The following is a 20,926-nucleotide window of genomic DNA, read 5'->3' as shown; positions in this document are numbered from 1 at the left end:
CTACAGCTGGATTCATCATTGGTAGCTCAACAATTATTTTTAAAAGAACAAACTAAAGGTCTGTTTGCAACCTTAGCCTTCCTAGAACTAGAAATCAGTCATTCCCTACAAATCCTTTCTAACTGTATTAATGTCACGAGTTAGGATAAATAACATAGACCCAGTCCTTTGTTGGCAAATCTGAAATCAATTGACTAAATTCAGGGCAACGATGACTATTAAGAGATTCTTGACTAAAAATGAGTTTTTTAACTTTTGGAAATTTAACTTGTGCCTACAGGGTCAGTGGTAAACGATAGTATTGGCTTAATGAGGAAATGTGAGGGGCAATCTCGTTTAAAAGTGTGTAAAAGAAGCATATGGATGACACTTTCAGTTGGAATCATTGTTAATATTTAAATATAAAAAGCAGTGACTTTTTAGACATACACACAAATCTAATAGCCAAAATGTGCAGAGGAAATGAGCTCCTGCTCTGTCCTCCACAGTTTCCATCCTGTGGTTGAAGCTGCTGCCTGCCCACCCACCTTTTCAACATACACAGAGTTCACAGTGGCTGCTTTATGCTACAGCTGTGATGCATTTTGTATTTCATATTGTGTGCATGTCCCTCCCCAACATCTCCGTTCTTAAAAACAAAACAGTCATTAATGGTCAGGGGTACATCTTTCCCAATGGCATCAGTTCCTACCCCACAGTGGGATAGTGAGATCCTGCTGTCAGGGGTAATTTAGTGAAACGGGTGGGATGGCCAGAGCTAGAATAACTGCATCACTATACTCTGGTTATTACTGAGGAAAGAAGAAACAAATCAGGATAGTATGGAGGACACATGTGCAAGTTGGGAGTTTCCATGGGACAAGACTGATCTTAGATCAACGTGCCAAAGTTAAAAGAAAAAAAAATTCAAATAATCAGCAGTTCAAACACTATCAAATTTTCAAACTTCTCCGACCAAGATGGGTCAATTATAGAAGTAACTATATCTTTCCAGGAAGTGAAGGTAGACCCCCTGGTATTCCTGCTGACAGCCCTGTGTTGGGACCTAGAAGTATCTGGAAAAGAAAAGGAGGTATAAGGCATTGTACAAGTCTAGGTATTTCATTTTCAACATACCCGTTAGGGCAGACAAAAACAGCTGATAGCACAGTCAAGTACATAAAAGCGTAAAACAAATCCCAGTCTCTACCCATACATTAACTGCAGGTCTACCCATGTGCTCTCCACCACTGGCAAAAAGCGCAGGGTTTGGGCTTACCTGCCGTTGCTGCAGTTGCTGCTGTTGCTCCATTTGCAACTTCTCAGTCTCAAAGACAACAGGAAGAACCAGAATCATGAAGGAAGTAGTCCCAATCCATAAGGCTGCCCTGGAAAACCTGTAGAGGGAGTGTGAACATGGCAGCAAGATAAAAACAGATCTCTCACATACACTCCAATGTTTTTGACAAGTGTTTATCCAACCCTTGCAACACACTCCTACCAGAGGAGCAGCAGTTCTGGTGGCTGTATATCTAGAGACTGCAGTCTTAACATTCTTTTGAGTTCTTACAAAGCTACTTACACATCTAATCTGAAATGATCCTCATAAAGACCCTGCCCTTCTTTACAGAAGAGAAAATGAGACCAGAAAAAGATTACACTAGTCCAAGGTCACTGTGAGCTCTGTGGCAGGTTGGACTCCAACCAGTCTGCAGCTTCTAAAGCCCGTGTTCACTCACAGCACGTAAGTCGTCCAAGGCACACCCCGATGTCTTTCCCCTCGCTCCTTACCTGTACATTTTCTGAGCCACAAAGAGGGAGAGGTCAAACGTGGCTCCAGCCGCGGAGCGGACCTTCTCCGGGAACATCTCCGTCAGACCCCATAGTCTCTCCGACAGGGTCTCATCGAGCTGTGGTGGAGGAGGCGCGGGTCTTGGCCGAAGCGGCGACAACCCAGCCCCTGCTGCCAGGACACGCCGAGACCCCGGGAGCGAGGGCACCCCGGGCCCGGCGGAGCCCCGAGCCCCGCCTCCGGGAGAAGACGTCTCCTCGCCGACCTCTCCGGGCTCCGCGACGCGCCTCAGCCCCGATCCCGAGGCACGCGGAACCCACACCCCCGCGCGGGCGCTCCCCGCCCGTATGCTCGCTCTGCGCCCCGCACTGCGCGGCCCCAGTACCTCCTCGTCGTCTTCCTCTTCCAGCTCCTCCTCCGTCTTCTCGGCATCGCCTTTCGGAAGCAATTCGTCCGGGGACAGCGGCGCACCAGGGCCGGCGGCGGGGGCGGCCATGGCTGCAGGGAGGCGCCGGAAGCGGAAGAGAGGAGAATGCGGCGCCCCCAGAGGACAGAGCTGCCCTTCTGGGAATTGGAGGCCGGCGGGCTGCGGCAGCGCGCCACCGTCTGGCCGGCGGTCTTCACGGGCCTCCGGCTGAGTCCGGCGGCGGCGGCGGCGGCTTTAGCGGACAGCGCTCTGGGAAAGCGCCGAGTGGGGGTTCTTCCCTAATTCCTTACGGTGGGTTTAGGGTGGGCCCAGAAACCTACATTTTAACAAGCCCCCAGGGATCACACTTAGATAAACACTAATCCAGTTTCATTGCCGTGAGGGGTGTTATTTGGTAGACGCCGGAAATTTGGAGGTTCATTGGTCTTTGGGGAAAACGCCGAGTAAACAGTCCCAATGTATTAAAACAAAGGCAAGGTTAACAATACTTAAGTACTCTACTGCCAGGCGCAACCCACCGAGGCAGGTACTATTATCCCCATTTCAGACATGAGGATACTGAGGCACAGTACCAGGTTACTGCAAGTATTTCTGTAGAATAGACTTCCAGAAGTGGGTTTGCTAGCCAAAAAGTAGGAACATTTAAAATTTTGCTAGGTATTAGCTAATTGCCCTTAAAACCATATCATGTACTTTAACAACAGCAAGTGGAAGTGTCCTTTTCACCACACCCTCCCCAGCATTAGTTTTATCCATATTTAAAACTTTTGCCTATATGATGAGTGAAAGTATTTTGTAATTCCTACAAGTCATTTATATAAAGGTAATTTGATATACATCTTTAGCCAATTGACCACGAAACTGAATCATCTCAGGACTGGGCAATCCACATCTTTACCCGATACGTGACACACACCAGTGAGACTATATATTCTGGTAGGGAGGACCTTTGCACTTGCTGATGGTCTTCAGTCCTTTTCATCATTGGACAGGGCAGCTCTGACTATAAAAGGGTTTCATGTCACAAAAGTGTGCCTACTGTATGTTTCCATCATCAAAAACAGGCAAAACCAATTTTTGGTGAGGATGGTGATTCCCTTTAAGAGGGGGTAATATTTGAGTTGGGGCAGAAAAGTGGCTTCTGGTAAACTTCTGTTTCTTGACCTAGGTCTTATTTATATGTGTATGTTCATTTTATGAATTATGCTTTTTATTTTTTGCATGTTTAAAGTTTTTTTTTTAAGTAGGCTAGCTCTACATAAATGCAAAAGGCAGCTTAAGAAACCAATGCCACGGACTTTTTTTTTTTATGGGATCTTTTAAGAAATGCTAGAAGACCAACACTCTTGAAGGTAGAGAAGCCAATCTTATGTGGAAAGTACAGACATGAGTGACTCCAAGTGGAAAGTCACAATGCTAATGTGACGTTTTAGAACTTTAACCATTAATTTTGTTCATATGCACGAGAGCAATGCATCATTTTTAAAAAACCTACGGTTAAGGCTAAAAGAGCAATTTCAATAATTATATAATTGCAAAGGGATAAGAGAGGAATGTTGGGAATCATGCAGTGCTGAATATTCAGAACCATAGCATATGAAGTCTTTCAAGGAGAACTGAGGCTTTCAAGGCGAAATGCTCAGTGGCAGCAGAGAAGACATGCAAGACTGCTGCCTGGCAGGGGGTCACAGCTGAAAGGCAAGAGGACAGAGGTGCCACTGAGTGAGTGATGACGCCCCATGCCAGGCACAAAGGTGACTCTGCCATGATGGAGAGGTGTTCTAGAACCCTGACCTCAGCTCCTCATTGCCCATCCCTCCAGTCTATGTTTTCTACCTTTTCTGTTTCTGTCCTGTCAGAATTTAAAGCTGGTAATAGAGTTCTTAATTTGCATCAGTGGGGGGCATAGATTCTCCTGAGAACCTTGGAAAAATCCCTTCCATAAAAAATACACCTTAGCCTGGATCTGTGCCACTGCACAAAAGGATCCCCCTGCTAGGCTTCAAGCTGAACAGCTTCCTGTCTGCCTGACCCTGCGCTCGCTCCCCTACCCCCACCCCCATCCCCCGCCCCGCCTCCCTCACCTCTTCTCTAACAGCTCTTCCTAATCTGACACTCAGCACTGAAGTTCACAAAACTGCTGTAGTGACTACAAGAGATAATGTCAAGGAGATCACTCTGTTATTAGATTTGGTTAATAAAGGCTTTAGCCAGAACTGAAGGATGTACTTGACAAAAACAACAATAGGGGTTGGGTCTGGGAGACATGGATGATTTCTCCCTTTTCTCTTGCAGACTTTCATTTAACAGGATCACCCTTGACTTAGCTTATACCCCACATCCATCAGCCAACACTGTGGGCCCCACCTTACAGGGCAGTGGTGATGCAGAGTGGGACCCACATCATTGTGACAAACCTGCCCCTCATGATTCCTGATTCAGTCCTGGCTCCATTCTTTCCAGCTGTGTAATCTCATTTTTCCATCTAAATGCAGGGTATGAGGGTAAACCTGAATTGTCACAAGAATTATTAATAGGCAGTTGGCATCAAGGGTTTCAATAAATGGTTGCCAACTGCACTGGTCTAGCAATAAGCAAAGTCTCAATTGTTCCTATTACCTGCCCCTGAAGATTTACACCCTGTATTTGTATCCTCCAATTTTTTCTTTATTTTCCTGTTATCAGAACATAGACAGAGGCTGCTTCTGTCCATCCCCCATGGAGCTGGCCCTGGCCTCCACTAGCAGCCTCCATTTGAGGCTACTCTGCACCCAGCAGCTCTCTTTCACCTTGAGCTGTGAATCAACAGGTTCCCACCTTCCCCTGTATGATCTAGACCAGTTTCTGAACCTCCTGGAGTTTGGTGCCTTACCTCCAAATAGGCATGCTGACCATCCCTGCTTCACAGGACTGAACTGAGGAGAAATGGGAGGGCAAGCGAGGGCCTAAGGCCAGTGCCAGGCAAGTAACAGGCACTCAAAAACGGCTGACCAGAGAAGCCATCCTGGTCTAAAGCCCTAGGCTCTCTGTCCCCACCCCGCTCCCGGAGCTGGGTCCCTTTGGCGGGCTCCCTCCTCCAACCACAGCAGCTCTGCTCACACCAACTCAGCACAGATTCCCACTGCAGGGATGCGGCCCTCAGCTCCAGGTGCTCGGCCCCTGCCAGGTCTGAGCTAGTCCCAACTCCCTCGAGGAGGAGGGGCGGGAATGGGGGCAGAGGGACTGTTTCTGTGGCAGGTCAGCCTTTGCCAACGCCCAGGAAGCTGGAGTGCTTCTCCTGCAATGGTGGCACTTCCCCGCACCCTAAAATTCTGTCTTTGGAAGGAACAACAGAGGCTTAGACTCCAGACTCCATTCACTTCTCCAAGAACTAATGCTGCTTTTCCCAGTCACTCTGGCCACAGACCGATTATATAACCTCATTTAATTAAAAAAAAGTAGTGTCAATGGAAAAGTAGCACAAAAATATGGTGTTGCTGTGGAAGGCTGGTACCGGCTGATGTTTGGGGCTGAGGAATGAAGCCAGAGGCTGTGGATTTGAGGAAGGAGAATTCTTTCTCTAAAGGATGGAGAGTGTGGCCTGAGGGGCAGCCAGCCAGGAGAGCTGCTCCCCGGAGACGCCATAACACAGGCTTCTTCAGAACTGGTGCTGTACTCCACCACCAGTGCCAGGGGTGACATGATGGATTCCTGCTGCTTCTCCCAGCAGTGTCAGGCCAGCAAGAGAGAACCTGGGACAGGTGCACTTGTATGTGAAGTAACTGGACAGCACCTGAAGACTCCTCACTGCCGCAGGCCTCCCTGAGGCCCGATTTACACACTCGCCTCCCTGTGCCATGCAGCCGTTCCTACTGAAGGCCCTGGCCTGGAATCCTGGTTTGGGCTGTCACTGTCCTACTGCCAACCCAAGGGGTCAGTACCTTTAGGCCCTATCGCAGGACCTAATCCACTAGTTTAACTAAAAAAACACCCCCGGCCATATCCTACTCTTCTGCTCAGTAGGTTTCTCCCTCCTTCCCTAACACGTGTCTTTGGGGTCTTCATTTCCTCCTCCGGCTGACACTCTTCAGCTCATCCAGCTCCTTCCCCATTAACTGGGACTCGGCAATGGTCTCAGAGAGCTGAAAGGAAAAAAGCAGACCATTACCAAGGACATTTCTAAGCCATGTCTCAGGTCTGCAAGGCCTTCTGGCATTTCTCTAGCACTGCCAGCTGCCTTCCACGATGGGAACCCTTTGTACCTGGGCAGAACGTAACCACCTGATGACCCAGGGCCTTAATCCATGAAGAACATTCTAATCCACTGTCAACATTTTTGATTCCCTAGGGTTGCATGGCACTCACTGTGTTGAGGACTGCAGGCCTCAGGGGATGAAAAAGGCCAATACTGCCAAATCCAGGGTGAGAGGATTAGGGTCTAGGTTGCTTGTGAGCTGTAGCTAACACAATGGTAATTAGGGGAAATGCTTGAAAAAGAATGCAACTTTCCTCACTAGGCTCTTTCAATGGACTGTAGAGTAACAGGTGGAAGACACTCAAGTTAGGGCAGAGAGAGATCCACTCTCAAAACATTTCCCTCACTGGGAAGAGCGAGCCACACTTCCAGAGCGATACACTATCCCAACTGTTTTACTTGTATTATTAACTCACTGTGAGGTATCTCTCACTACTGTGCCTATTTCATTGCTGAAGAAACTAAGTCTCTTCACACAGAGCAGTTAAGTAACTTGCCTAAAGTCAGACAGCCATGGTGGAGCTGGGCAAGAACCAGGCAGTTCGGCTCCAGAATGCCTGCCCGTAACTACTATGGGGTATGCTCTCCTGCCTCTCAAGGACCTTGACCTGCACCTCCAGGTCCAGCAGGTGGCTGTTTTTAACAGCCACAGGAAACCAACACCAATGCAGGTTTGCCCCACAGGAGGTTCGCCCTGGGCGCTGCTGACTGCCTGCTTGGTATGGGACGCCTCCAAGTCACGAGCACACTGTCCTTTCCGTAATGCCTCCATCCCAACCTCCATTCCTCCCTGTACCCTTCCACATTCAGCTCAAATATCCCTTCCGCTTTGATGTCCCTGACCAGACAGAATCGCGTTCCTTTTTTCATGTGCTGGCGCCAGGCCGTGTATAGACTCCGCACTGTCATTATGTTTATTGTCCATCTTCCCACCAGACTGTCGGCCCTTGAGGGTAGGAACTGGGTCTGACTTGTATCTCTGGATTCAAAGCAACTGACGTAGGCAAGCCTAGTCCTCCCTTCCCGTCACCTTCCTCACCATGTCCAGCAGGATGTCTACTCTGAGCCGCAGGAGATTGTTCTCTTCCTCCAGCTGCTGGTTCCGCCTCCAGAGGCGCTGAGCCTCCCTCTGGTCCACACCTCCACTAACCCCCATCTCTGGTGGGAGGGTAGAACCAGTAGTTAGGAGGGGGATTCCCTTCTACTATCTTGTTGGACAAATGGCAGGAAATTAGCCCACCTGCTACCCACTGGCCATTTTCAAACTTGAGGCTTTGCCCCGTCAGGTTCATGGTGGGAGTCCCGTAGTCAAGGCCCAGCTCCACCTCCCAGGTTGACCGATCCAGCTGTGGGCGAGACACTGCACGCTGGCTTCGGGAGGCGGAAGGCCGAGGGCTCCATGCCTCCTCTGCTAGCTATATGACAGCTCATTTCTTCTCATTGTTACTCAGCACATTTAACAACATTTATTAAAGTCAGAAAATCAAATAAGGCACAATGAAATGTTTAAACTTTGAGAGAGAAGAAACATACTGCTTTATACAACAGAAGTTTTCCAAAAAAGCTATGTATGCTGATATTTTTAAACTGAATTATTTTACAGCTACTAGGCACTTAACAATTTAAGACAGTCTACTGAAAATATTTAGTAGTCAAAAACCCTTTTAAATGTAATAAGCCCCTAAGTCATCATTTGCTTACTATGGATATATATGTCATGAAAAAGGCATAAAATGTTAACACCCAATTAGCTATAGTAACTGTTCTTTAGTGTGATTTTCAATGTTTCTCCAGCTCGCTGAGCACCCGGCCTTGCCATCAGGACTGCTACTGGTATGCAGAGATAAGTGCGACCAGCTCTGCCCTCGAGGAGCTCGGAAACGGCCTGTGGAGCTGTAACATATCCTTTTGAATGTGGTTAATAGTGGGAAAACATCATCCTTTGAGAATGAGCTTGATTCTTAGACATGACTAAAACTGATTCCTGGCCAAGTCTTGGGAATAAAATGCACTCAAACTGGATACATCATTTGGGATCAGAAATCATAATGAGATTGACTGTCTTAGCAGTTTCTTGAACAAGCTGACAATGATTCCCAATTTTAGGAGTTAAAAACTGTTTTCAGCAATTGCAATTAATATGAATGAAAAGGTTGCCCTCCTAGGAGGATGCCTCTCTAGAGGACCACACTTTCTTTAAGAGACCAGGCTTGCACTCCAGTCAAGCTGCACAAGAGACTGAGCCCAGTACTGACACTCACATTATGCAGGTTGGAGAGAGAAGCAGACTTCCGAGGGGGCGTCTTCTTCGGACTGAACGTATTCCCAAAGAGAGGCATCTCTGGCCTGATGGAAGAAAGGTCAATGTTCCCTTCTCCTAGGGTCAGAAAAAGTCAGCAGTACTAACAGTTGGATCGGTGACCTTATGCCACTGTCCTCAAATCATGAAAACATACATCTTTTCATGTGGCTATTAGCAATCCTGGTAATAGCTCCCAAGTGTTGAGTGCTCACTATGTGCAAGGCAGTATGTGAAAATCTTTGCAGGCACCAACTCATAATTGTCACAACCACCCTTAATTAGCTCATTTTATTAGCACCACATGACAGATGAGGTTTAGAAAGACTAAGGTCCTAGTGAAATGGCCAGGTGGAGGAAGACAAAAGTATGATTTCACTTATATGTGGAATCTAAAAACAGAACAGCAACACACTCACAGACACTGAGAGTGACTAGTGGTCACCACGGGCGAGGGGTTGGAATGGGTGGGTAAAAGAGGTGAAGGGGATCAACAGGCATAAAGTCTCAATCTTAACATAAATTAGTAACAGGATGAAGCACAAAATCTCAATCATAATATAAATTAATCATGAGGACAAAAATACAGCTTAGAGAATATAGTCAATAGTTTTGTAACATCTTTCTATGTTGACAAATAGTAACTACACTAGTTGGGATGAAGCTTTAATAATGTAGGTAACTATCTAATTACTATGTTGTATACTTAAAACCAATATAAGTGGTATCAACCACACTTCAATTAAAGAAAGACTAAGGTCCTAAGTGGTAGCTAGTATTTGAAGCAGGTCTGTGTGTTTATGTTAACCACATGCAAATGCCTACCTTGCCTGTCTTAACTTTGGACCCAAGATGGCATCACCAGATTTATAGTTTAGAGCAAGGAATGCAATCCTACTTGTTCCCGTATGCTGGTGAGAATCACATGTGGGCAATAGCCTCTGCATATATTCCATTTTAAAGAAATGAAACTATTTATAGCTCGCTTTCAGATTGTTAATAATGTCCCTTACTCGGTCCATATGTCAGGTCTCCTGTCCTGTTTGGTAGGTGAGGAGTCCAGTGGAAGGAAGAGGCCACAACAGGGAAGAGCTGACCCTGACAGCCATACCTGCTTTCAGCATTACTACAACCTATTGCAATTCACACAGGCCCAGTTAGGTAGATTTACTGATACTGCCCATTTTGGCTGTGGAGGAAGAGGAAGAAATTAAGTCTTTTTGTATTTCAATATAACATAAATACAGAAAAGTACACAAATCATGAGTGTATGACTGCAAGAGTTTTTACTACACACACACACACATACACTCCTGTGTAGCTGCCCTCCAGATGAGGAACATTTCGTCATTCCACAAGCCTCATTCAACAGCGTTATATCCGTAGATTTGTACAGTATGTTCCCTTTTGTGTCTGGCTCTCTTTACTCAATATCATGTTTGTGAGATTTATCTATGTTGTTGTATTTGGTTGTAGTTATTTACATTGCAATGAAATATTCTACTGCATGAAGTAGAGGTTTGGACCATTTCAGTTTTTATCTATTAAAAGTTTTTTTGTGTATTAAAAATAGTGCTGCTAAGAACATGCTTGGACATGTATTCCTGTATACTTAAGTAAACTTCTCTGGTTCTATACCTAGGGGTGGAATTGTGTCATACATTCATATATTCAGCTTTAGAAGCCACTGCCAAATGGCTTTCCAAAGTGGTTGTACCAATTTGAACTGCTACCAACAGCATACAAGAGATCCTTGTGAACATTTGGAATTTCCTATATTTTTATTTTATCTATTCTAATAAGTATATAGTGGTGTTACATTGTGTGTTTAAATAGCTTTTCCCCAGTGGCTAATTAAATTGGGTACCTTTTCATATACTCATTGGACATTTGGATATCCTTTTTTATGACATGCTTGTATAAGCCTTCTGCCATTTTTCTGTTGGGTTGTCTATCACTTTCTTGTTGATCTCTAAGGATTCTTTATATGTCATTTGTATATATAAGGAATACTGAAATACCTTCTTCCAATCTTGGGCTTGCCCTTTTGCTTTCTTATTGGTTTCTTTTCAATTAAGGAAGTTTCTTAGTTTTAATGGATCCATTTCTTTTTAATGATTAGTGTTTTTGTATCCTATTTTAAGAAATTTTTGCCTACTCCAAGGTCATGATATTTTCATATACTAACTTCTGGAAATTTTGTTGTTTTAGCTTTCACATTTAGGACTATGCCTCATTTGGAATTAATTTTTATATTTGGCATGAGACAGGAGTCAAGGTTCATTTCTCCCCATCTTTTACCCAATTTTAACTTTAACACACAAGTAGCTTTAAAAGATTCCTTCTTAGAAACTGCAGATTGAAAATAACAATAATGAAAGTAAAAATGAGCAAAAAGAAAGTAGCAGAGCTCTCGCTTTTCTTACTCCTACGTATAAAATCTTCCTTCACTTTCTTACTCCTACGTATAAAATCTTCCTTCACTACAGTGTGTGACAAACAGTAATGAATTAATCATATCTGACAAGAAGTTGGCGAAGAAAAGAGGGAACTTGTCAAGACTATTTGAAACAAAGTTTCATGTCAACTATGATTAAAAGATAACTCATAGTATGGTTTCAGCAATGGGGAAATTAATGTCACTAAAATTAATGATAAAAGTTTAGAAGCTTGTCTGGAGGTTTTACAATATGCAATACATAAGTATACATACATATGATTTATAAATAAAAACAAAGATATTTAGGGGTGTGTGTTTGTAATTAAAAATAGCAGTAGACCCACAACCTAGGGATAGCATTTGGGCCTGGGCACAACAGTTTAGGACTTAAGACGAACCAGAATGCTTCCAGCTTGGTGGTAGACGGGACAACAGTGGGGACCAAGATGCTGAGGGAGTTTGAAGCTGTGCTACCACGTCATCCAAAACACAGTAGAAGGCCCTGGCATTGTTTCTGCTAGAGAAAAGAAAAAGGGCAGAAGAGGGAAGACCATTAATCTTATGTCTGTAGAGGGCAGGACAAGAATGAAATGGGAATATCCAGGAAGAAAGATTTTAACTCAAAAAAGAAAAGGGCACAGTAACAAAAACTATACAACTTCCTGCATATGCACTGGGTTGGGCCCCATGCTGGGCACACTTCATGTATTTCTTTTATTCCTTCCAACAACCCCATAAGGTAGGCATTTTCCTATCCACATCAGAGATGAGAAAACAATTTTCTCAAGGCCCACAGCCATGATCAGTTGGCTAAAGGTATATAAAATTATATGTCATACATATAAATTATATATCAGATTATCTTTGTATTGATAACTTGTGGGATCCATTATAAGAAGAAGCACTTTCACCCATCATATTGGCAAACTTTAAAAGATGAACAATATCCAATGTTGGTGAGGGTGTGGAGAAAAAGACACTTTCATTTACTCTTGGTGGAAACAAAAGATGTTACAATTTTTCATTTAGGCAAAACCTAGTGAAGTTTTTAATGTGCATACTTTTTGGCCAACAAACCCACTTCTAAAAACATATCCTCCAGCAAGAATTTGACATGCTCACACAAAGGTTCTCTGCTGCTAACAGTAAAAAATAAGAAATAATCCAAAATGTCTACTAATGGCTAAGAATAGCCAAATACATTGTGACATTCTTTTTTTTTTTTTGGTATTATTAATGTACAATTACATGAGCAACATTATGGTTACTAGACTCCCCCTATTATCAAGTCCCCACCACATACCCCATTACAGTCACATCAGCGTAGTAAGATGTCCATCAGCATAGTAAGATGCTATAGAATCACTACTTCTCTATTATATTGCCTTCCCCATATCACCCCCACCCCGCTACATTATGTGTACTAATCATAATGCCCCCTTTTCCCCCTTATCCCTCCCTTCTCACCCATCTTCCCCAGTCCCTTTCCCTTTGGTAACCACTAGACCATTCTTGGGTTCTGTGAGTCTGCGGCTGTTTTGTTCCTTCGGTTTTTTCTTTGTTCTTATACTCCACAGATGAGTGAAATGATTTGATACTTGTCTTTCTTTGCCAGGCTTATTTCACTGAGCATAATACCCTCTAGCTCCATCCATGTTGTTGCAAATGGTAGGATTTGTTTTCTTTTTATGGCTGAATAATATTCCATTGTGTATATGCACCACATCTTCTTTATCCATTCATCTACTGATGGACACTTAGGTTGCTTCCATTTCTTGGCTATTGTAAATAGTGCAGTGATAAACACAGGCGTGCATATGTCTTTTTCAAAGTGGGCTGCTGCATTCTTAGGGTAAATTCGTAGCAGTGGAATTCCCAGGTCAAATGGTATTTCTATTTTGAGTTTTTTGAGGAACCTCCATACTGTTTTCCACAATGGTTGAACTAAATTACATTCCCACCAGCAGTGTAGGAGGGATCCCTTTCTCCACATCCTCGCCAACATTTGTTGTTGTTTGTCTTTTGGATGGTGGCCATCCTAACTGGTGTGAGGTTGTGGCACATTCTTAACAGGGGCACTTCACTCATGGCCTCACTAGTTCTCATAGCCTTAAGCAGATAACTGTCATCAGTATATTACAGGTGAGGAAAAGGAAGGGTCTGGACTAGTTGTCTTTTAAATCAGATCCAATAATCCACAAACAACTCTGGCTGAGACCCTAGGGACCTGACGCATTAGTGTGGACCTAGAGATCCCAGCTTGGCCTAAGGCAGCCTTCTTTCTCATGAAACTCCCTGGAGAGAGAGGAGCTCAACACAAAAAAAGTGAAGGGAGAGCATTTGGGTTCTCATCATCACTTTGCTCCCTCACCCCCCAACTGGGACCCCAGAACTTATCCTCCCTGAACCTTAGGCTTCTTTATTTGTAATCAAGGATATCAATAGTATCCACTCTCAGGTTGTTACAGTTCTTTAATGTTTATTAAAAGCTGTGGCATTTGTTGCTCAAAACAACCCTGGTAAGTAGATCAAGTATGTCCCCTCTACATATCAGAAAACTGCGGCTTAGAAAAGTAATTTGTCCCCAATCACAGCTTGGTGTGGGAAGGTGGTGGAATTGGGCTTCAAATAAGGTCTACTCCTCTGCGCTAATAATAATTATTTCATCTCTGTGCAATGCTTTACAGTTTGCAATGGGCCATAAAAGAGATTATCTTATTTTATTCAAACAAGAAGATAAGGGGCAGCCTTTGGCTTTCATTGGATTCTGAGAAAATGAGTCCCCGAGTTCAGGGCCTGCCAAGTACGTGCCGCACAGGTACTCTGCCACCCAGGGCTACTGGACTCCACTAACGGTAAGGAACAAACGTTCACTCGCACGCCCTCGTTTAATCACCTTCACGGACCGGGCGCGATAACTACCCCAATTTACGTAGGCGAAACACCCTTCAGTAAGGGCGGCGGCTGGCCTGGGGAGAACCCGGCCTCCTCCCCCTGCCCCACGCCCTCCGGCCGCTCCAGCTACTGGAGGCCCCGGGTCCCCTGGGGAACGCGCGGGCGTCCCACCCTGGGGCGACGACGGGTTCGGACCCCTACCTGACGCGTCCCAGCAGCCTGGGCACAAACGCACCGGACACGTCCCGCGGCCGCCCACCGGTGTCGGCGTCACTCGCACAGACACAACTCTGAAGCCCCTCCGCTCTCAGACCACACGCGCACGCGCAGCACCGCCTCGGCCTCTACCACTGAGGGAAGTGGGGGTGCACGGGGTCCCCAAAGCGAGCTTACGCGAGGCACCAGAAATGCTTGAGGACTGCCTCGATATATATTAAATATATTCCACAAAGAGATTGTCTTCTAGAGGCATTTCCATGCCCCATGCTATAGACTAGGACGAGGAACTGCACTCTCCCTCCCACAAACCAATTGGTCTGGCCTCCCAGCCCGCGGGGCGGTTCGCGCCTGCTGGGGAGAGTTCATTGTTGTGGGAGGGGGAAGTGGCGTCTGCGCCCGGCGTTGCCTGGAGACCGCCGGGATTCACAGCAGCAGAATGGGCCCCTCCCCGACGTCCCTCCTCCAGACCACAAAGCAATGGGCATCCCTTCTTGGTGGGTGTGGGGGCAACGAGTGTCGGGTGTCCCATCCAAAACTTTACAGGGTCTCCTGAGGGGTCTGTGGCGGAACCGGCCCTGAGTTCTTCGGTTTCCGACGCCTTCAGGTAGGACCTACAGACCGACCGTGACCCGCCCTGCCCGCCTCCTCGAGCCTGCTCCCCACGCCCCGACTCTCATCGACTAATACACCAGGGGAAACTGAGGCCCAGGGACCACTTCAAGGTCTCATTGACCAAGGGACAGAGAACTATTGCAGTCCTAACAGTGTTTATTATTGGTTCCATTTGATAAATGAAGAAACTCAAGAGTCATTCAAGGGATAGTTACTGGGTGCCTAGTGGGTGCATCAAGTCATCCAATAAGGGGCAGGACCCGTGAGTCTCTGGCTCCAAGTGCAATTTTCTTCGAGCTACACCCAACTTCATTGAAAAGTGGAGAACTCCATGTGTTAGAACTAAAATCTGCCTGGTATAACCCAGCAGTGTTCAGTGGAAAAGTAATGTGTGCCTTCTATGTAATTTAGAATTTTCTAGTAGCCATATTTTTTAAGTTTAAAAAAAAATCAAGTAATATTAGTTTGAATAATATTTTATTTAACTCATATGTCCCAAATATTGTCATTTCAACATATAATCAATAAATTTATACTGCTTCATTTTAAAATTTAAAGTAATTAAAATTTTAGTTCTTTAGGCACACTAACCAAATTCCAAGGGTTCATTTGTCACATGTGGCTAATGGCTACTGTCACGCACAGGTCTAACCTTTTCCTACCTTTCTACTTTTGCTTTCTTCTGCTTGGATGGTATTTTTTCCTCTCCTGCTTTATCTAATTTACTCCTGCTTTTCCTTCAAGTCTTGACCACCTTAATGAGGATTAATAATAAATGGGTAAATATTCATTATTATGTTGTCACATAGCACTGTGTACCTCCCTTCAAAGCAGTGGTCACAGTTATAATTCACAGCTATTTATATAATTGTTTGATTATTGTACATCTCCCCTAGTAGACATAAACTCCATTAGGACAGGGCTCAAGAGTAGTTTAGCTCACCATCCTGTCCCAGTTAGGAGCAACTGTTAGCTTGGGTCAGGCACTCAGTAAATATCCATTGAATGACTGAAGGTTAAGGTAGACAAAGGTCTGTCTGACTCCAAGGTCAGCATTGTTTTAACTTGTTTAACATGTTTAAGTTATAACATGTTAACTTTAAACAGGGCACAAATTTTGGCTGCTAGAAGAAGTGCTTCATGAGGGTAAGACTTTTTTTATTCTTCCACTTATCTGCCCCAGTACATTCAATAGTGCGGGGCACAGGTAGATATTCAACCAGGTTAGTTTTCTTCCCATCCTATTTTCCTCCCCAGATGGTGACAATAAGTACTTATCAGGTTTCAGAGAATACTTATGCTAAAATGGTATCATGAAAAATTCAAAAGGGAACAGAGTGTGTATTTTAAACATTTATTTTAAGAAGCATAATATTAAAGTCTTCCATTACTCATGAGCAATAATGTTAAGCTAAAGCAACAGTCTTCTTGACAGGGCCACCCTAAACTTGGCTGTTCAGAAAACACGTTGTAGTTTTCCAGTCATTCTGGGGAGTGGGTGGGATGAAAGTGAGAAATTTGAAAATGCGCCTGCCTCCCTCTTACCCTCCCCTCACCCCATGCCTCTATGGGTAAAAGCTAAGAGCAGAAGGGAGGAGATAGTATTGACCTGGGCCTGAACCAGCCTTTCCTGCAATCCAACTGACTTGGGACAACTTTTTCCTGTTTGGACTGGGAAAAGTGTGGTGAATTAGTCTAAAATGGAATCAAATATTGAATAAATATAATCCCTAGGGAGTAATTTACCTAAGGGAGAAAGATGCAGAAGTAAATAATTTCAGTATTTTAAGTGATGTAATAGATGAAAGCAGAATCCTGGACTTCACAGACTGGTGGCTGGAGCCCCCACCTCGTCAGCTCTCTGGTCTCCTTATTTTGAAAACTAAAACAATTTTGACTGGGAGCTGAGTGGGGCGGTGGGCAGGCATCAGCAGGCAGACAGAAAAGGTATATATGCCTCAAAATCTTCAGTTAAGAATGGGCTTCTCAGACAAAAGCCTTTATTCCCCATGTTGCATACAGCATGTGCCTCGCCACCAGGCCTGCTTACCAGATGAGCACAGTCGTGTTTTCTAAGATGTTTCTGTGCTATTTGTGATTTTCCAGGAGGCTGGCTGAACAGAAAACAAGATTAGAGTAGGAAATGAAAGGATCTTAAAAGTAGAAACTTAACTGTTTGTCAGTTTAAAAGAACCTGGACGATGGCTCATTTCAGGAAGATGGAAGTCATCAATGTCACCGCTTTGCCCATGGTACCAGTGGACGAGGCCCTGGCCGTCTCGCTCGCTGCGCAGAATGCGAGGAAGAGTGCCATGGAGAGGGGCCTGGAGGACAGTCCGCCTTGTATCCTTCTGGGGTGCCATCTACAGTTGTGGCTTGAGTCTGTAACCTGCGTTACTAGCTGGTTCCTTACACGTTTATCAAAGCCCTATCAATCCTCTAAAAGAATTAGAGACTTGAAGGATTGTTTGACTAAGATCATCAGAAAGAGTCCCCAAAGGGAGTCATATTGGAAGTATTTGTTGAAAGAATGAGAAGGAAGAGGAAAGCTCATTTATTTCCCATAGTTTCCTTCTGTCCCTTCATACCATCCAAAGAATCGTAGGTAGCCAAGAGGTCCTGGTCCAGCCGTTTGTGCTCTGACTAGTGAGCTGTGTTTTTCTTTTTTTAACTCCAGTTGGCCTCACCTCTCCTCACCTGCCAGCCCTTCTGCCCAGGCTCAGAGTTCACCCCTCTGGCATCGTCCAGTCTCTATCAATATCTTGCTTCTCTAACTCTGCCTTTGCTGATCCTCTGCTCACTTCCAGCCCTGAACTACATCCCAGGGACCCCCAGAACGCCATCTCTGGAGGACCTTAGAGCTTGCCCTGCAAGTAACCGTGTCAGGATACAAATAAGCCCCGGGCTTTCCCTCTCCTAACACGAGCTTTGACTTTCAAGTCATGCTGCTGCCAGCCAACCGGCATGTGTCCCTCTGCATCCCATCCCTCCCACGCCGCTCAGAAACCCTGCTCAGGATGAGTGCGAGGGATCCCATCAGAATCTCACTTCTCTGCTTCAGGATCTCACTTTTCTGGGCCTTTTTCTGAGGTCTGTCCTCTCTTTTTTTCTTAATCTCACACTCACCTCAGCCTAACCCTTTTCACTCCCTTTGAATTTGTCATATCCCTCAGCACCTTTGTCAGTCAAGTGTGTCCTCAGATTTGTAAGAATACTTGAAGGTAATGGAAATAAAAGTGAACCTTGTTTTATGTGAAGACAATAACGAGTGATAGGATTATGGGTCTTTTGCAAAAGATAGATCTTAGACCAATTGAAGCTAAGACAGAAAGAAATGCAACTATAGAGAGGGTAGCAAGAGGAACCACTGAACTGAATAGAGATTTCAACAGTGATAAAAAGGTAGAGATACCCTTTGGTGCAGTTCTCCCTCACCTGAAAATCTCCCTTAAATGGATAATCCAAAATATGGAAACAGCCCTCTGTGTGACTGTGTGCATCACAGCACTGTTCGTGACTGCAAAAAATTATAAACAACTTACTCAGATATTCAATAGCCAAGGAACAGTTAAGTATCAGGGTGCATCCTCCAATTCATATATTGGTTCATATAATGACACTTAAAATATGATGAAAATTATTTAGCCCTACTGAAAATGATCATAATAATGAAGAGAAGTCAGAGTAGTAAAATAGGCATACACTGACATTATAATTTGGTAAAAAGGAAGTATGTATGTATGTGGTGGGGACTTGATAATGGGGGGAGTCCAGTAACCATAATGTTGCTGATGTAATTGTATATTAATGATAAAAAAAAAGTATGTAAAAAATACAGAAATCTCCCCAAGTCCTAACAGAAGTTGTTAAGGTAGTAGCAGAGTGGATAATTTATATATTTTCTAAGATGTCTTGGAGGTGGTTAATTTTTGTTTATAATTTATAAAGCATCTCTTCTAAACAAGAGAAAAGAAGTATGAATATTTACAAAGAGAATAATTAAGTGGAGAGAGAGCACAGAAAGGAAGTGAGCCGCCATCCTTGCCAGGCCGGCCGGGTCCCGTTTGCACGTGATCACACCCATAGTCTCCTTAGCTGACTCACCTCCCAGCGTGCCTCATTGGCTCCATGCACCAGGTGAACCAAACCATTGCTGAAATAGATCTGAGCCCCAACGCATTGGTCAACAGTCTGGTGAGTTATAGGTGTGAGGCAAGGCTTCTGGGAGGGACGGGCTGGGGACCCCTCTATTTATTTGACAGTACATTTGCTAATAGAGGTCTCACAGATAAATATTTCAATTAGTAAACTTTAGTGTTTAGAGCAGTTTTAAGTTCACAGCAAAACTGAGCTGAAAGTACAAAGTTCCTATATACCCCTATCCCCACACATGCACAACCTCCCCATCACCACATTTGTTGCAGTTGATAAACCTAAATTGACACGTCATTATCACCCAGTGTCCATTGCTTACAGTAGGGTTCTAGCATTGTGCCGTACATGCTGTGAGTTTGGACAAATGTGTAATGACATGTATCCACCTTCATAGTATCATACAGAATAGTTTCGCTGCCCAAAAAATCCCCTGTGTTCCTCCTGTTCAACCCTCTCTCTCCGCAGCCCGTGGCCTGCTGCCTCCATAGTTTTACCTTTTCCAGAATGTCATATGGTTGGAACCAATACAGTATATCGCCTTTTCAGATTGGTTCCTTTCAGTTAGTGGTATGCATTTAAGGTCTCTCCATGTCTTTTCATGGTCTTTTCTTTTTTAGTGCTGAATAACATTCCATTATATGGTGTACCACAGTTTATCCATTCACTTACTGAAGTACATATTGGTTGCTTCCAAGTTTTGGCAATTATGAAGAAAGCTTCTGTTTTTTCATAATTTGTTATGAAGAAAAAAAACCATTTGTTTTCAGGGTTTTGTTTGGACATATTTCAGTTCATTTGGGTAAATACCAAGGAGCGTGATTCCTGGTATGTTTAGTTTTGTAAGAAACTGCCAAATTATCTCCCAAATGGGTGTACCATTTTGCATTGCCACCAGCCATCAACTGAAGTTCCCGTTGCTCTACATCCCCACCAGCATTTGTTGTGGTATTCTGGATTTTGGCCACTTTAATCGGTGTCCTGTGCTATCTCATTCTTGTTTTAATTTGCAGTTCCCTAATGACATGTGATATTAAACATCTTTTCATGTACTTACCTGTCATGTGTATATCTTCTTTAGTGAGGTGTCTGTTAAGGTCTTGCCTTGCTTTTAAATGGAGTTGTTTGTTTTCTTGTTGGGTTTTAAGAGTTCTTCATGTATTTTGGATAATAGTCCTTTATCAGATATGTCTTTTGCAAATATCTTCTCCCAGTCTGTGGCTTGTTGTCTTACTCTCTTGACATTGTCCTTTGCAGAGCAGAAGTTTTTAATTTATCAGTTGTTTCTTCTCAGGTGCCTCTAGTATTGTATCTAAAGTCATCACCAGAGCCAAGGTTATCTAGGATTTTTTTCTGTTATCTTCTAGGATTGTATAGTTTTGCATTTTATACTTAGTTCTATGACCCATTTTGAGTTAATTTTTGTGAACAATGTAAGGTCTGTTTGATTTCTTTTCTTTTGTATGTCAGTGATCGACTGATCAGCACCATTTAGTGTTCCTGACATGGAGGCAAAGTATGAGTTGCCACGTGATCTTACATTTCGCCTGCTTCACTCGCTTATGTTACCATCTGTGTCTCCAAACAATGAGAGAGACTCAGACCAGATGAAAACCCAAGTAGTCATTTGCTGGCATGCAGTTCTATAGATTGGGAAGACCTTCTCTGCCAGATTGCACTTGGCCTGACCTTTAGTCCACTGTGCTCCCCCAGCTCTCCTCCTCTCCCATCACAGCTCTTTAGCTTCTCTGGTCAGTCTTAACCCTCCTCCTTTACATCCTGCCAGTTCACCCCACCTAAATCCCCTGACTCCTTCCGCCTGACAGTTTGCTTCCCACCAAGTCCTGACCTAGTGATTTGTCTTCAGTTTCTAGCCT

General features: G+C 44.3%; 3 protein-coding genes across 7 annotated transcripts in view; 1 reads left to right on the top strand and 2 right to left on the bottom strand.

Annotated features, from left to right (window-relative positions):
- Positions 1-370: 370 nt before the first annotated feature.
- On the bottom strand, positions 371-2,318 carry TOMM22 (translocase of outer mitochondrial membrane 22). The gene is made up of 4 exons (XM_017664067.2): positions 2,157-2,318; positions 1,771-1,889; positions 1,259-1,376; positions 371-1,055 (listed from the first exon to the last, which is right to left on the bottom strand). Exons 1-4 carry the CDS (start codon positions 2,265-2,267, stop codon positions 981-983), a joined length of 423 nt encoding a protein of 140 aa, XP_017519556.1. The 5' UTR covers positions 2,268-2,318; the 3' UTR covers positions 371-980.
- Positions 2,319-5,605: 3,287 nt separating this feature from the next.
- On the bottom strand, positions 5,606-14,421 carry CBY1 (chibby 1, beta catenin antagonist). Of its 5 annotated transcripts, none has more exons than XM_017664068.3 (6): positions 14,268-14,421; positions 11,570-11,688; positions 8,694-8,778; positions 7,673-7,778; positions 7,472-7,590; positions 5,606-6,319 (listed from the first exon to the last, which is right to left on the bottom strand). In XM_017664068.3, the coding sequence occupies exons 3-6, from the start codon at positions 8,769-8,771 to the stop codon at positions 6,239-6,241; spliced, it is 384 nt and encodes a 127-aa protein (XP_017519557.1). In that variant the 5' UTR covers positions 8,772-8,778; positions 11,570-11,688; positions 14,268-14,421; the 3' UTR covers positions 5,606-6,238. The 5 variants fall into 5 exon arrangements, with proteins under 5 accessions (XP_017519557.1, XP_017519559.1, XP_017519562.1 ...); XM_017664070.3 differs by having other exon boundaries at positions 11,570-11,685; positions 14,268-14,415; XM_017664073.3 differs by lacking the exon at positions 11,570-11,688 and having other exon boundaries at positions 14,268-14,407.
- Positions 14,422-17,098: 2,677 nt separating this feature from the next.
- FAM227A (family with sequence similarity 227 member A) overlaps positions 17,099-20,926 on the top strand; it is a 57,521-nt gene continuing 53,693 nt past the window's right edge. Inside the window, exons 1-2 of the mRNA XM_073213887.1 lie at positions 17,099-17,240; positions 19,009-19,091. Of these exons, the coding sequence (XP_073069988.1) occupies positions 17,099-17,240; positions 19,009-19,091 (225 nt within the window). The remainder of the gene's footprint in view (positions 17,241-19,008; positions 19,092-20,926) is intronic.

The sequence above is a fragment of the Manis javanica genome, chromosome 10, assembly GCF_040802235.1.
Source record: "Manis javanica isolate MJ-LG chromosome 10, MJ_LKY, whole genome shotgun sequence".
Lineage (NCBI taxonomy): Eukaryota > Metazoa > Chordata > Mammalia > Pholidota > Manidae > Manis > Manis javanica.
The sequence above is the reverse complement of the archived record's forward strand: the minus strand, read 5'-3'. Positions and strand labels throughout refer to the sequence as shown.